The sequence below is a fragment of the Nicotiana tomentosiformis genome, chromosome 10, assembly GCF_000390325.3.
Source record: "Nicotiana tomentosiformis chromosome 10, ASM39032v3, whole genome shotgun sequence".
Classification (NCBI taxonomy): domain Eukaryota; kingdom Viridiplantae; phylum Streptophyta; class Magnoliopsida; order Solanales; family Solanaceae; genus Nicotiana; species Nicotiana tomentosiformis.
The window spans coordinates 73,254,649-73,269,493 of record NC_090821.1 but is presented as its reverse complement, the minus strand read 5'-3'; the positions used below and the strand labels follow the sequence as shown (position 1 = coordinate 73,269,493).

The window sequence follows — 14,845 nt, the reverse complement described above, 5'->3', positions numbered from 1 at the left end:
CCACAAGTAATAGTCTGAAAGAAATACAATTGTCTGAATGAAAGAAAACAGTAGGACATAAAAGATAGATGGGGACTTCAAGGTCTGTGAACGCCGACAGATCTACCTTGAGTCTCCGGACAGTGGACCAGTAGCAAATCTCGATCAACCTGAGCCGGTATCAAAATCTGCACAGATAGTGCAGAGTGCAGTATCAGTACAACCGACCTCATGTACTGGTAAGTGTCGAGCCTAACCTCGACGAAGTAGTGATGAGGCTAAGGCAAGGCACCTACAAATCAACATGTGCAATTTAACAGTGTATATGCAAATAACAGAAATGAAGAACTAAACAGGAAATGTCGGGAGGGAAAATATACTAAGGGGAATATAAGATAAAGAACTACAACAGAATGATCACCGGAGCAGTCAATATACCATGAATCAACAGGAATAGTGAATACAGTAAAGAAAAATGCACGACATCACCCTTTGTGCTTTTACTCTCAATCTTACCATAAGATTTATAGAACGGCGCGACATCACCCTTCGTGCTTTTACTCTCATATCATGGCACGACATCACCCTTCGTGCATTAACACTCACAATATGGCATGACATCACCCTTCGTGCATTAACACTCATAATATGGCACATCATCGTCCTTCGTGTATTAACACTAACAATATGGCTCGACATCACCCTTCGTGCATTAACACTCATAATATGGCACGGCATCACCCTTCGTGCATTAACACTCTCCCTTATCATAATGCAATACCTAAATATCAACAGGGAGGTAGAATAATAAGTACAAACCTTACCTCAACATTTGGTTCCATAACATCTATCTCAACTTTGAAATAAAAACTCAATCAGAAAATCCGTAAACATGATAAGAACGATAAATTGAACAACACTAGTATAACACATCACAATTAGGCATAGGAACGAGACAATATAAGAAAAAATGAGTAACATGAAAAACATGTAAATTTGGCGACGCATAAGTACTAGTCACCTCACATATACGCCGCTCACATGAATTTCACTTAACAAGTAATCTAAGGTTCCTAATTCCCTCGAGTCAGGGTTAGACACAACACTTACCTCGCTCCGAAGGCCACTTAATTCTCAATCACATCTTTTTATTTGGAATTCATCTCCAAATCACTCGTATCTATTAAAAAATAACTCAATAATATCAAATATTGCTAAAGGAATCAATTATATTGCATAAATTAAATTTTTTAAATTTTTCTCCAAAAAGTCGAAAAATCGACCCCGGGCCCGTTTGGTCAAAACCGAGGTTCGGACCAAAATCCTTTTACCCATTCACCCCCAAACCCGAATATGTAATTAGTTTTGGAATCCAACCTCAAATTGAGGTCTAAATTCACAAATTCCCGAAATCTCAAGTTTTTACCCTAACCCCTAATTCTACCATGAACACTCTAGATTTTAGGTTGCAAATTCAAGAAATGTAATGGGTAAATTGAAAAAAAATGGTTTAGAATCACTTACCAACAATTTGGGGAAGAAATCGCTCTTGAAAAATCGCCTCTCACCGTTTGGTTTTTGAGAAAAATGATTTTTTGACTAAAATTCCGTTTTTTTTATTCTGTTAAGTGCTGGGCGTCAGTGTTCATCGCGTTCACGAGAGCACTGTCGCGTTCGCGAAGGGTACTGGCTGCCAAGCCTACGCGTTCGCGAGACCCATCTCGTGTTCGCGATGGTTACTTCCCCTTGGCCTTCGCATTCGCGAGGCATTGTTCGCGTTCACGTTGAAGGAACGACTAACTCGCCCTCCCCAATGCCTAACACTACACGTTCGCGATGGGCTTATCGCGTTCGCGAAGGATAACGCCCCCATCGCTTTGCGTTCGCGACCAAAACTTCTCGTTCGCGAAGAAGAAATCCTCAGCTGCCCAGTTTATTCTTCGCGTTCGCGAGAGTACCTTCGCGAACGCGAAGAAGGACATGCCAGAACACGTGGTGCAGCAAAATACGAAATTTTTTAAGTGCAAATCACCCCGTAGCCTATCCGAAACTCACCCGAGCCCTCGGGGTTCCAAACCAAATATGCACACAAGTCTAAAAATATCATATGGACCTGCTCGCACGATCAAATCGCCAAAATAACACCTAGAACTCCGAATGTTGTACCAAATCGAATGAAATTCTCAAGAACACTTTAAAATTACTATTTTCTCAACCGAAGGTCCGAATCACGTCAAATAAACTCCGTTTCTCACCAAATTTCTCAGACAGGTCTTAAATATCATAATGAACTTGTACCGGGCTCCGGAACCGAAATACGGATTCGGTACTAACAATGCCAAACATCAATCAATTCTTAAAAATAATTAATTTTCATAAAAAATACATAACTTGAGCTAGGGACCTCTGAATTCGATTCCGGGCATACGCCCATATCCCATAATTCGATTCGGACCGATCGGAACCTTCAAAACACGAATTCATTACCGTTTACCAAACAATGTTGATCGAAGTAAACTAAAATTAACTTTTAAGGCAAAAATTCTTATTTTCATTAGTTTTCAACATAAAAGCTTTTCGGAAACCTGTCCGGACTGCGCACGCAAATCGAGGAGGGTAAAAATAGAATTTTTAAGGCTTAAGAGAGCAGATTTGAGTTCTAAAAAAAGATGACCTTTTGGGTCATCACACATCCGACGACATTCTTTTACCGATAAGAAATACAACTATTATACTAATGAAGACATTACTTCACAAATTGAGAAATGAGATAGGCATTCTAGTATTCCTTTAGAAATGCAAGGCAAGCCTTCTACTAAGGATATGTGGACTAATTCGATACACGTGATTAATAACATTACATTAGCAAATTAAAGATAGAATAAATAGACAAACCAGTAGTATTATTGAGTCTGGGGGCTCGATTATGAGCTTAACAATTAGCTTGCCTTCGGTTTGGAATCAAACACTTATGATGAATTATGAGCAAAATTGATGACTTTGAATGACTTTTAGGAATAGAGAAAATAAATGTATATTGTCTTGATTTGAGTGTTACAATGTGTTTGTTGAATAATAAACCTCTCCTTTATATAGTAGGAGAGTTTTACCCTAAATACAATTCTAAAAGCGATAAAAATCTTTTTTTTCGCTAATCACTGATCTGCTGCCGATACGAGCCGAGATCCACGATGTGATATCCGATTAGGCGCGAATATCACGACCCTTTGTTAATCGTGCGCGGGCGTTTGATAATGCTTTACGAGGTTTTGGAACGCGAAACAGATCCGGGGGTATGGTCTCGATGGTTCCGAGTACAAGTGTTTTGTTCGGGCCTTGATACGAGAGGCTCCTGGCTCCGATTTCGGTTCCTTGTAGTTACATCTTTGGTTCGTTTCCCCTACCGGAAAGTTGGGGCGCTCATTAGCCTCGGTTTTACCCGTATACAATTGTGTGATAGAATTAGAGATGAAATGATGAGAAATATGATCATGTGTGAGTGACTTTGCTTATTATTTCATGGTGTATTATCAATATATAGTATTTTATGAAATAGACTTTCGATTCATACTGAATGATCACAATAAGTAATTATACTAGATAATATTATATGTTTTGATATAATTATATATGTTATATTGATTTAAATCTTTAATATGTATGTTTACTTTATGTTTCATATTTTAAATAAATAAATAAATAAAAATAAAAGTCTCTTATGTTAAATATTTAAGTGTATTCTTCTCTTTAAAATAATTATAGTACCTTGGTACTATCCTTTTGGTATATTGACACACAAAAATACTTTTTAAAAAGATTGGCTAAACATAATTTATTTACCAAATGTTGCAAAAAGTTATCTTTAATGAATTAACCAAACACAAACTATTTTTTTTTTTCAAAAGTACTTTTGAAAAAAATATTTTTTAAAATAAACAGTTTTTATCAGCTTGGCCAAACGGGCTCTTAATATTTTTTTCATTTTTCTTTTTTCCCGTTTACTTATTTTTAGGAAAATTCCAGATTTCTTGGAAATAGGATTGATGTACTTCGATTAATAAATCTGTTTTTCGCCCATTTTTAATTATTTCACATTGTGTTATAATGGCTAATGAAATATTGTATCAAGTTGCAGCACTAAATATTATTACTAACAAAATTGGATCTTCTCCTAATCATGGATCATCATCGGGGCGAAGCTAGAAGTCCGGTTACAAATTCATCAAAACTCAGTAGATTTTTCTCAAATAATATATTTGTGTTAAAGTTTTTACTATTAAATATATAAAAATATTAAATTTAGACCACAATTATTAGCACTTGAAATTATTATTCTAAAATCCAAAACGCATAAAATAATTAAGGAAATTTTACTTCATATAGCAAAGATTTACACCTTATTTATTATAAATAAATACCTTTTTAAAATATTATTTTCTATAGCTACCTTTTAGTTTTTATAACAGAATATGTATTTATGGTCACTTCCTACCGTTAAGCCATTAAATACGTAGTATAATATTTTTCTCTCTCCTACTTTCTGTTCTTTCTCTCACAAGATCACCATATAGTATCCAACTTCTCTCTCTCTCCACGATTTCTCTGTCCAGTCTCCACTTTCTCTCTCACAACGCCAGTCTCTTCCCCATTCTATATTCACATTGTCTTTCTCAATTTTCAATTTTTTTGCTTCAAAAAGTTGTGGTAAGTGTTAAAGTTGTTAGATTTTCGCTGGTACTATGCTTCTTCTGTTTCTCTTTACTAATTTTTTTTATAACTAATCACCATTGTTATGCTTTCACTAGAAAACTCGAAATTTCATCTCCAATGGCTGATTCAATAACTCAGAAGAGGGTTATCCAAGTTGTACTCACCAAAGCACTCAATTTCGAAGGGCCGTCTTTTGATTTGCAAATCACTTAACCGGAACATGTATTTGCAGGTTCAACAACAAATATATACAACAGAATACTATTGGCTTGATAATACAGATGAAAACACTTAGTTGGAATACATAACTAAAACTAGAACAACTAATGTATTTTAAAAAATTATTGAATGAAATAAAATACATCTAAATACAACAGTCAAAAGTCACTGTAATAAGTATAATTGAGTTTGTTGAGTTATATTAGTAGTCTGTCACGTTAATTGATTCACTTACCGTTTTTAAACAGCCGGAGAGACCTTTTTTTCGCAGATTTCCGTTACAGTATTCACGAATACAACTCGCGAATACATATGAATACAATCTATGTTAGCTGGACTTTCCTGTTTTCCGTCGAGTTTTGCTACTGTATTCATGAATACAGTAACTTGAATACATCGAATACATTCTATAACAAGTAAAAAGATAGTTATAGGAAGTAATTAAGTAAATAGTAGATATATCAAGTTAATAGCCACTAATCAATAGTAGTTTCTGAAAATTTCTCTCAAATTAAAATCTTCGCTCATCCTCTAGTAAAAGAAATTAAAGAAGAAAACAGAACAAGTACTTCTTCTGCGGAGTCCATTGCATACTCAAAGGTGGAGTCAAAATTTAAAGTTTATGAGTTCAGAATAGTTATTCTAAGCTAATAAGTTCTAAATAATTAATTTGTGTCTAATTCAATGAATTTTTTAATACACATACATAATTTATACCAAAATTATTGAGTTCCGCCGAATACTTATTGTCATGAAAGTTTCTGTGCAGAGATATAATTGGAAATTTCAAGTAGTTGATTTTTCTCCGAAGTTATTGCTACAGCGACTGCTGAACCCATGTGGGCTCGTTTGATTGACATTTTAGCTGTACAAAATTATTTGTGCAGTAAATAATAATTACCAGACCAGCATTGTCAGGTAGAAATTGCATATTTTTAGGACATTTACGTATATCAGTGAAAGTTTCCTCTTATTTCTCGTATTCTTATTTTCTATTCTGTCTTGTATAAAATAACACATAAATTTTCATATAATGTTTGCACAAGCATTTAAATATTTCGTCCCTCAATCCAAGCAACCGCTAGGGATTTACGCTAAGAGTGCAAGAGGATTAATTTTGTAACTTTTTTTTGTTTTTTACCAGTTTCTTTTTTATATATAATAAAAATAAATTAATAAATAACCTTCTTGATGATGATAATTAGGGGTATATAAAGAAAATAACATGCATACAAAAAAAGATGAAAAAAGATGTTGCTAATAATAATAATAATAATATCTCTTATGCATCGAGTTGCGTTGTAATTTGCATCTTGTCTAATTATTTTAAAATAAGCATCTTCCCAAAACGGCTCATCTTCTTTAATTAATTGTAAATAAAAACCTTTAAACGGGTGACAAAAAACTGATTATTTACCTTTTTTAAAATTTATTATATAGTAATAATTATTTATTTCTATTTCAATCTGTCATTTGATTATATTCAACTCTTTTAATTAATGTTATTGGTAACGAATACAACTCATGAGTTTTAAAACCCCTCCCCCTTATTTTCTTAAAATACTGTAAATTTTAATATTTTTGCCGGATTTCATTAGTCGTTATATCAAGGAGTTAAATGTCTGATTTTGAATTATAAAAAAATGTATTTATAACTGAGTCATGCAAGAGCACTTAGTACAATTTGATTATTCAAGTTGAAATAACAGTGGTTTAGAATGGTTCTCCTTTGCTATCTATAACATCATCCTTATAAAAGTTAAGTTTTTCTCGAACTAATTTTTATGTTATGTTATAATATATGCTTTCTATAATATCACTTCGCTATAATATAAAAAAATATTCAAAACATACGAGATTCTTATAAAGAGGTTTGATTGCATTATGCAAAGATAGAAAAAAATGTTAGTTTCTTCTATTCCCCTCTTGAATTGATTAAAACACTCCCATTCTTTATGGTTGAAATGCAATTCCTCCTAAATACGAGAGTTTAAAGTCAAAATTTGGTGGCTATCGATTCACTAGTAAAGTCCAAAATGTAATGAATCCAAAAGTTAGACTTAGATATTTTAGTAAAATTGTGGTAAAAGAATCTATGGGAGTCACTATTGTAATTAATACCCTATGGACTAGTAACAACAAAAAAGGAGGAAATTTAAGAACGTTTGCTTATAAAAAAAATGAGCAAATATTGTTTTTATTTTTATTTTTTATCAAACATGAGCAAATATTGTTTTAAAATATCAAAATTTGTCCAAATCTAAACGGAACCTCTTGATATGAAATTCCACCAAATCCGTGGAAGTCATTTGGTTCCATAAAAACTCCAGTGTGAAACGTTTTATAAAAAGGCACATAAAAAATTAAAAAATCATATAAGGGGTAGTTTCTCAATTTTTACTAAAGCTAAAAATCTTTTTCTAATACTATATGGTTTGGAAAAAAATTCACCTGTTTATGAAACAAACCCCACAGAGAAAGGGGGGGGGGGGTGTATATTTGGGTGGTAAAAGGTAGGGATCCTCATTACGAATAGTAGATCGGATCCACTGTTTATTTTTCTAACCGATATATAATAATTATACATAAATTACACATATATTATACACACACCGTCTATTTTTAGTTTAAAAGGGTTAGTGAGTTTCTATTTAGGTTAATTCTAAATGGGTGGAAGGGGAGAAGATCCAATTCCCAAGTGCGAAGCAAAAGCTGGTTAAGGCCCAAAATGTATGTAAATGGGCCAGTACTGTAATTGTTGTCCGTTTCGAGAATGAACATAATCCAGCGAGAATTGCAGGGCCCAAAACAAAAAACAAGAAAGTTTTATGTTTGACTACTCCGCCAAAAATAATTATATTCGCTAGCTAAATATATAAAAAAATTAATTCAAATAGCCGTCCATCAAGTAGCTTAAACTAAAAATAGCTAGCGGATATATATTATGTATAATTCATATAGAATATGTATATAATCAACGTATAATCTATGTATACTGGTTAGTAAAAATAAACAATGAATCTGAACAGCTATTTGTGTAAAATTTCCAAATATATATAAGGGGAATCTACGTGGTATGCCCATTGAAAATATTAGTTAACACCATGTACAATTAAAATATTTATTTTACTCTATATACCTACTTTATAAAATTATTTTACCATGTATACCTACTTTATTCTAAAATATAATACTGTATATTCCAAATTAGAATATTGTGATATATTTAATTTGAAATTGTATTTCAAATTAGAATACTGTAGCATGTTTAAAACAATTATGACATATTTGCTTTGGATACTATATTCCAAATTCTAATGTTGTAGTATGTTGGGTTCGGATACTGTATTTCAAATTAAAATATTGTAATATATTTTGATTTTAATATTATATTCTAAATTAGAATACTGTAGTATGTTTTATTAGAATATTATGGTATGTTTAGTTTGGATATTGTATTCTTCATTAGAATATTATGGTAAGTTATATTGTAATATATTTAGTTTGAATATTGTATTCCAAATTAGATTACTGTAGTATGTTTTATTAGAATATTATGGTATGTTTAGTTTGGATATTGTATTCTTCATTAGAATATTATGGTAAGCTATATTGTAATATATTTGGTTTGAATATTGTATTCCAAATTAGAATAATGTAGTATGTTTTCTTAGAATATTATGGTATGTTTAGTTTGTATATTGTATTCTTCATTAGAATATTATGGTAAGCTATGTTTGAATTTTCAATTGGAATATTGTAGTATCATTAATTTGAATATTATATTCCAAATTAAAATATTATGGCCTGTTTAGTTAGAATATTGTATTCTAAATTAGACTATTATGGTAAGTTAGGTTTGGATTGTATTCCAAAGTAGAATATCGTGATATATTTTAGAATATATGGAGGTATATCGTGTAATATTTTTGGGATATATGATGTAATTTTAAAACTTAGGTATACCATGAAAGTGAGTTCTAGAAATGGGTATATCATGTAACTTTCCCTATATATAATGTATACACTGATTATGTATAAAATATTTATATTATACTTAAATAAATATAAAAAGTTATATTTTTTTGATTATTATTTTTGGAAATGGCTATACAATGTAGGTTTTCCAAAAAAAAGTTATATTTTTTTGATTATTATTTTTGGAAATGGCTATACAATGTAGGTTTTCCAAAAAAAAAAAATGTGAAAGAAATAGACCAACTATGAAAAACAAGGGGAACAACAGGTCGTTGCCACTATGGATAATAACCAGGCCATCTTATATTCCTTCTACTCTATTTTATATAACATAATAAAATGACATCCATACAATATGATGAAAAGTTTAAATGATAAATTGAGGTGAAAATGAGTAAAAATTAATTAATATTTAATAATAAAAATATATGTATTTATTGAATTGGTATAAACACCAAATATGAATAAGTTTTTTCATTATATCACTCCCTCTATCCATCTTATATAACGTGATTACTATTTGCATCGTCAAGTCAAACAATTAAGAAATTTGACCTCCTACTATGAACCCCTCATTCATTTAGTAGCAAAATAGTATACATTTTTCAAAAGAGTAAACTGCAAAAAGTATGAAACCAAAATCTAAATCCATTAATGGATTGCTTGATACTTAATATGGAGCAATACAATTAAAAATATTTCTCAAAAACTTTCTCCTTTATCTACTATAACTATATATACCATTCTTTTCTTTCCTACTAACATAAAATTATTACTACATAATAGGACATAAACACAGGCCATAGTTACAAAAACCTTCTAAATCAAGATGCTAATACAAACTAAACATTGTTTACAAGTTCAATACTATCTTTTTTAGAGTCCAAATCTTCTGTCTTGTGTACCTGAATAGGCTTAAAAGTATAGAATTTTGCACAAAACAGATAGTAAATCAAGTTAACCACTTGTAGAATTGTGATTAACCAATAAAAATACTCTAATTTTCCCTTATTCAAATTATTATCAGGTAACCAATTTGATCCTCCAGATCCTGAAGTAAATTTATGCACTAATGAAACCAAAAGTGTACTCAAATAATTCCCAGCTGAAATTGATGTCCAAAATAATGCAGTAGCTGTACTTCTCATACTCTCTGGTGCTTGATCATAGAAAAATTCAAGATGTCCAATTGACATAAATGCCTCAGCCACACCATGTAAACAATACTGAGGCACAAGCCAAAATACTGAAATGGGAACAATCGCCTTACCTTTATCGATCAGTCCATGAGTTAAGGCTGCTTCTTTTCGTTTAACTTCTATAAATCCAGCTACTAATGTGGCTAGAACTGAAATAGAGAACCCAATAGCCATTCTGCTAAGAAACGATATGCCTCGTTCTAGACCAGTGAATTTACGTGCTATAGGCACAAATACGCGGTCATAGAAGCAAATGGTGCATAACATTGCTGTTAATGTGAAGACTGTCATTGATGCAGCTGGGATTTCGAAGGAATTTATTAAGTGTCTGTCCATTGTTTTTGCCTGTTGAACTGAGAATGTGTGTTGTTGAGCATATGCTGTGATTAGAATTATTCCAGATGCCCATATTGGTCCCATTCTTATGATCGATTTTAGCTCTTCTACGCGATGAACTGTGTTTAGCCTCCATAGATTCGGAGATTTTCGATTGTCTTCCTCTGTCACTATTGCTGCTCTGTCCAAGAATCTGAAATCCAGACAGAATATAATTAGCTAACGGGTTAAACTTTCAGACGAGACAGTCACATAATTCAAAGATCATAATAATAATGCATGCATATGAGAATTTCCCCTTCCAAATAGTCCAATCAAATGCTAATATTGGTTCTTGGCATATTTCTCATGACATTAGCATGTTGTCTTTCTTGATCAAGTCTACATCAAAATAAAAATAAAAAGGGCAGTCCGGTGTAAAAGGCATTCTGCGTTCACGTAGGGTCCGGGAAGAGCCGCACCCAAAGAGGTGAGATGTATAGACAGCCTAACCTAATGCAAGCATTAGTGGCTGATTCCACGACTTACACCAGTAACCTATAAGTTACACGGAGACAACTTTACTATTGTTCCAAGACTTCCCTTCGTACGTCAAAATAATGCACGTAAATTATTACATTGGGACAACTTAAGAGACATCCAACTTTGACTAGACTCTTTACCTTGGCTATAAATAACTCCAATTATATTTTAACTTACTAAGCTTGGATCTGTATTTTTTTACAGCTTAAAAAAGTCACTAGTCACATGAATTGAAAATTTCCAGTAGTTTAATAGCAATCTGTGACCACCTAGATATTTTTGTAGACAATTTGAGAAATTTGATAGTACACTTCCAAAAAAGAAATTGGCAGTATTTATCAACTTGTTTTCTGGTTTCTATTAGCCTCAGGACTGATCTTGCATAGCATTATTGTCAAGCCAAGAAAAGAAATTTAAGCTAAATGGGAAATTGTTAAAAAATAATTCAATGAATCTTGAAAAAAAAGGACAACAGGACAGACAAACAGAAATTATTATGAATAATTCAGAAACAGAAACGTGCAATGCTTCACATAATGTTTTTGGCCACACATTAAATGGTTGATATTTGGTTTATCATTCTGTCCATGTCATGACTGTGGTCTTTCCACTCAGTGTTCTTCAGATTACAGAAAGGGACATTTTGTTTCATCTTCAGTTATTGGTTAATTGGATTCTTGAGATAAATAAAAAAGTCTTTGCCATATTTTGAAGGAAATTAGCCAATCACTAAGTTTTCACCTCACATCATGTGTACTTGTATCAGTAAAGAATTCTTAATTCCATTATTTTTTGCAAGTTAAAAGAAACCATATTGGTGCAAATCACGGGTCCAGGCCGTGGAAACAGCTACTAATACTTGCATTATGTTAGACTGTCTACGTCACGTCCTTGGGATGCGACCCTTTCTTGGACCCTGGGTGAACGTGGGAATGCCTTATGTAAGGAGCTGCCCTTTTTAATTAGATTAATAGTGTAAACTAACTGTTACATGTAGCAATTCTTTAGGTGTACACTGTCAATTTATAGAAGTTAAATTCAAAAACCAAAAAGATGGATTTGTTGTTGTTTAAAAGAAAGCATATAAGTGCAAACAAACATGTGATGCATTTGCTAGGGGAAAAAAAGAATTAACATATGTACACTAATAATAGTGTAAACTAACATGTAGGTTACCTGATTTATTCTTTAGGTAACTAGTTCACTTGTTATGAACACTATATGTAGTTATTGTTTAGGTGTACACTGCCAGCTTAAAAAAGTTAAAGTAAAAAACACAAAGAATAGGTTATATACATCGATAGTGTAAATGATTATTACTATAAGTAAAATTTAACTAGTTATAGTAGGTTTCCTCTCTATGTTTCCGGTTACTATTATAAGGCTTAGATATGAACTACCTATTGTTGTAAAGCCAATTTTACCTAATGGTTTTAAAACATATATAGTAGTGACGGTTAGTGCACAGAACTTAAACTCGGGAAAAAGAAAATGACTTACTTCATTTGCTTAGTGTGAACAAGCTTGCCAGCAGTAGAAATAGCAGAATCAAGCTCTTCATTTTGGTACAAGAAACTAGGATCAGAAACCATGTCCAATTTTCTTTTCTTGTAAGCAGCAACACAAACTTGCAATAGCCTAGTAAAAGGACTACCAGCAGGATCCAAGTTTCTATATAAAGGGTATCCAAATATGAAAACAATAATTGAAATAAGCATAGCAATAGTTGGGACTCCAAATCCTATACCCCATCCAATATTATCTTGGATATAAACAATTACTGTCACAGCTATTAGCATGGAAAATCCCATACTGAAATAATACCAATTGAAGAATTTCCATGTTTGTGTTTTCTGATTTGGATCAGTTTCATCAAATTGTTCTGCTCCAAATGCTACAACACAAGGCCTAATTCCTCCTGATCCAAATGCTGTTAGGAGTAATGATATATAGAGAATGGCTAGTTGGCCAGAATTTGCTTCTTGGCAAAATTCATCACCTTTGCAAGAAGGTGGCCTTAGTTGAGGAAGTATTGCTGATACTGTTAAAATGATCATACCCTGAATAAAATATCAAAAGAACACGAAAATCAATCAAAAAGGCAAAAGAAGTAAATAAACAACAACAATAACAGCCAAATCCCACAAGTGGGGTCTGGGAGCGTAGTGTGTACATGGTATATTAATGAGTAATGTAACTTCTATATGACGGCAGTGTAAACAAACTTTTATGCTATCAGGTTACTTAAACGATAGTTACATGTTTTTCATAAAAAGTGAGATTAGCAATCTGAAAAATTAGACAAGTTACCTGTTACAACATACTAAAATAACTAATTGTATTGTTACTTTTTACACTGTCAGTGCAGATAAATTAAATTCTATAGTGTTAATTTGGGTTTGATAAGAGATGAACAGAAGTTAATTGTTTACTTGCAAATTCCAGTACTATAGGGCTAATAAAACAGTTTACACTTTATTAGTGATATTTCATAAATGATTATTTCCAACTGTACTTGGTTTTCCAGTACTAAAGTTCACATGATAATCATAGTTATAATATATTCATTGTATATTCAAATCCCAAACTAAAGGTTTTGCCTATCAAAATTTATTTTCACCTTATATATCTTATCCTCTGCAGCCTTATCCAAGAATATCAGCCATTTAATACATGTGTCATGGAGAAGGAAGTATATATGTCTATCTCCCAAGAAAGTAGTGAAAAGCACAACCCATTTTCACCAAATTTAAGTTTTGCTGAATAAATGTCTAGGAAGCATCAAACAGAACTAAAACAAACGGGAATTAGCTACGGATAAATTCTGTAGTTAAATAGAAAAATTCGTTACTAATCTTATTTAGCGACGGATTAGCGATATATTATCAAAAAATTATGTTAGCTACGAGCGATTTAACAATAGATTAGCGGCGAAGTTCGTAGATAATTCTAATTTTTTCTGTAATGAGCTAGCATATCAACTATAACATCTAACCTCAAAGCGAAAAAAATTTAACTCGAAAAAAATTTAACTTATATACACTAATAGCGTTAAGAAGAATTACTACCAGTGCAGTATAATGTGTTGTAACATGTATCCTATTATTTTTCTCATGTTACTGATCCACTTATTATGAATGTATGATTTACCTTTAATTATCGTTTAACACTACTAAATCCACTCGTTTTATCGAGGGATAAAACTGCCGAAAAACTATCGGTTATGAGCATTACTGTCGGTGTATATAAGTTAAATTCGAAAGAGGATGAGAATCTTACGATTTGGTAGATGATAGAAGCAATTGTTATGGTCCAAAACCTTCCTGCAAAGGTATCAGCAATGAAAGCTCCAAGTAATGGAGTCAAACTTGCAGTGCCACCAAAGTTTGTAAGAGTATTAGCTGCTTTAGTCAATGGAAGATGGAGCTCATTTGTCAAGTATATTATCATATTTGCACCAAATCCCACCACTGCCAACTTCTCACATATCTCATTTGCTGCAAAAAAAAGAAAAAAACACAAGTTTCACCTTAGTATTCAAGAAAATATACAAAATATATAGTTTCAAGATTCAAAACATTAATATATAAGTTGGAAAAAAGAAAGAACTAACCAAATATGAAGGGCATGGTAATCATTCCACCCTTCATTTTTCTAGAGGTGTTTTCTTTCTTCTTCATTACTTCCATTTTTGTTAGTTCATGTGTTGTGCTCTAAATGATCTCCAGAGTCCACTATTTATAGGATATGACAGAGCTTAAGCTAGGTAAGTAGGTATATTTTATGTCACCATATAGTTTGTTCAGTTTCAAAAATAACATTATGACCTAAACCCGTATCTTGAAATTAATATTTTAGATACTCTTGATGATGACTTATGATGTGTTTTTTTTTTAAACTAA

The 14,845-nt window shown here is 32.1% G+C and overlaps 1 protein-coding gene across 1 annotated transcript; it reads right to left on the bottom strand.

The window, feature by feature from the left end:
- Window positions 1-9,516: 9,516 nt before the first annotated feature.
- On the bottom strand, window positions 9,517-14,714 carry LOC104104541 (protein NRT1/ PTR FAMILY 3.1). The gene is made up of 4 exons (XM_009612650.4): window positions 14,557-14,714; window positions 14,223-14,440; window positions 12,444-13,003; window positions 9,517-10,614 (listed from the first exon to the last, which is right to left on the bottom strand). Exons 1-4 carry the CDS (start codon window positions 14,630-14,632, stop codon window positions 9,729-9,731), a joined length of 1,740 nt encoding a protein of 579 aa, XP_009610945.1. The 5' UTR covers window positions 14,633-14,714; the 3' UTR covers window positions 9,517-9,728.
- Window positions 14,715-14,845: the final 131 nt, after the last annotated feature.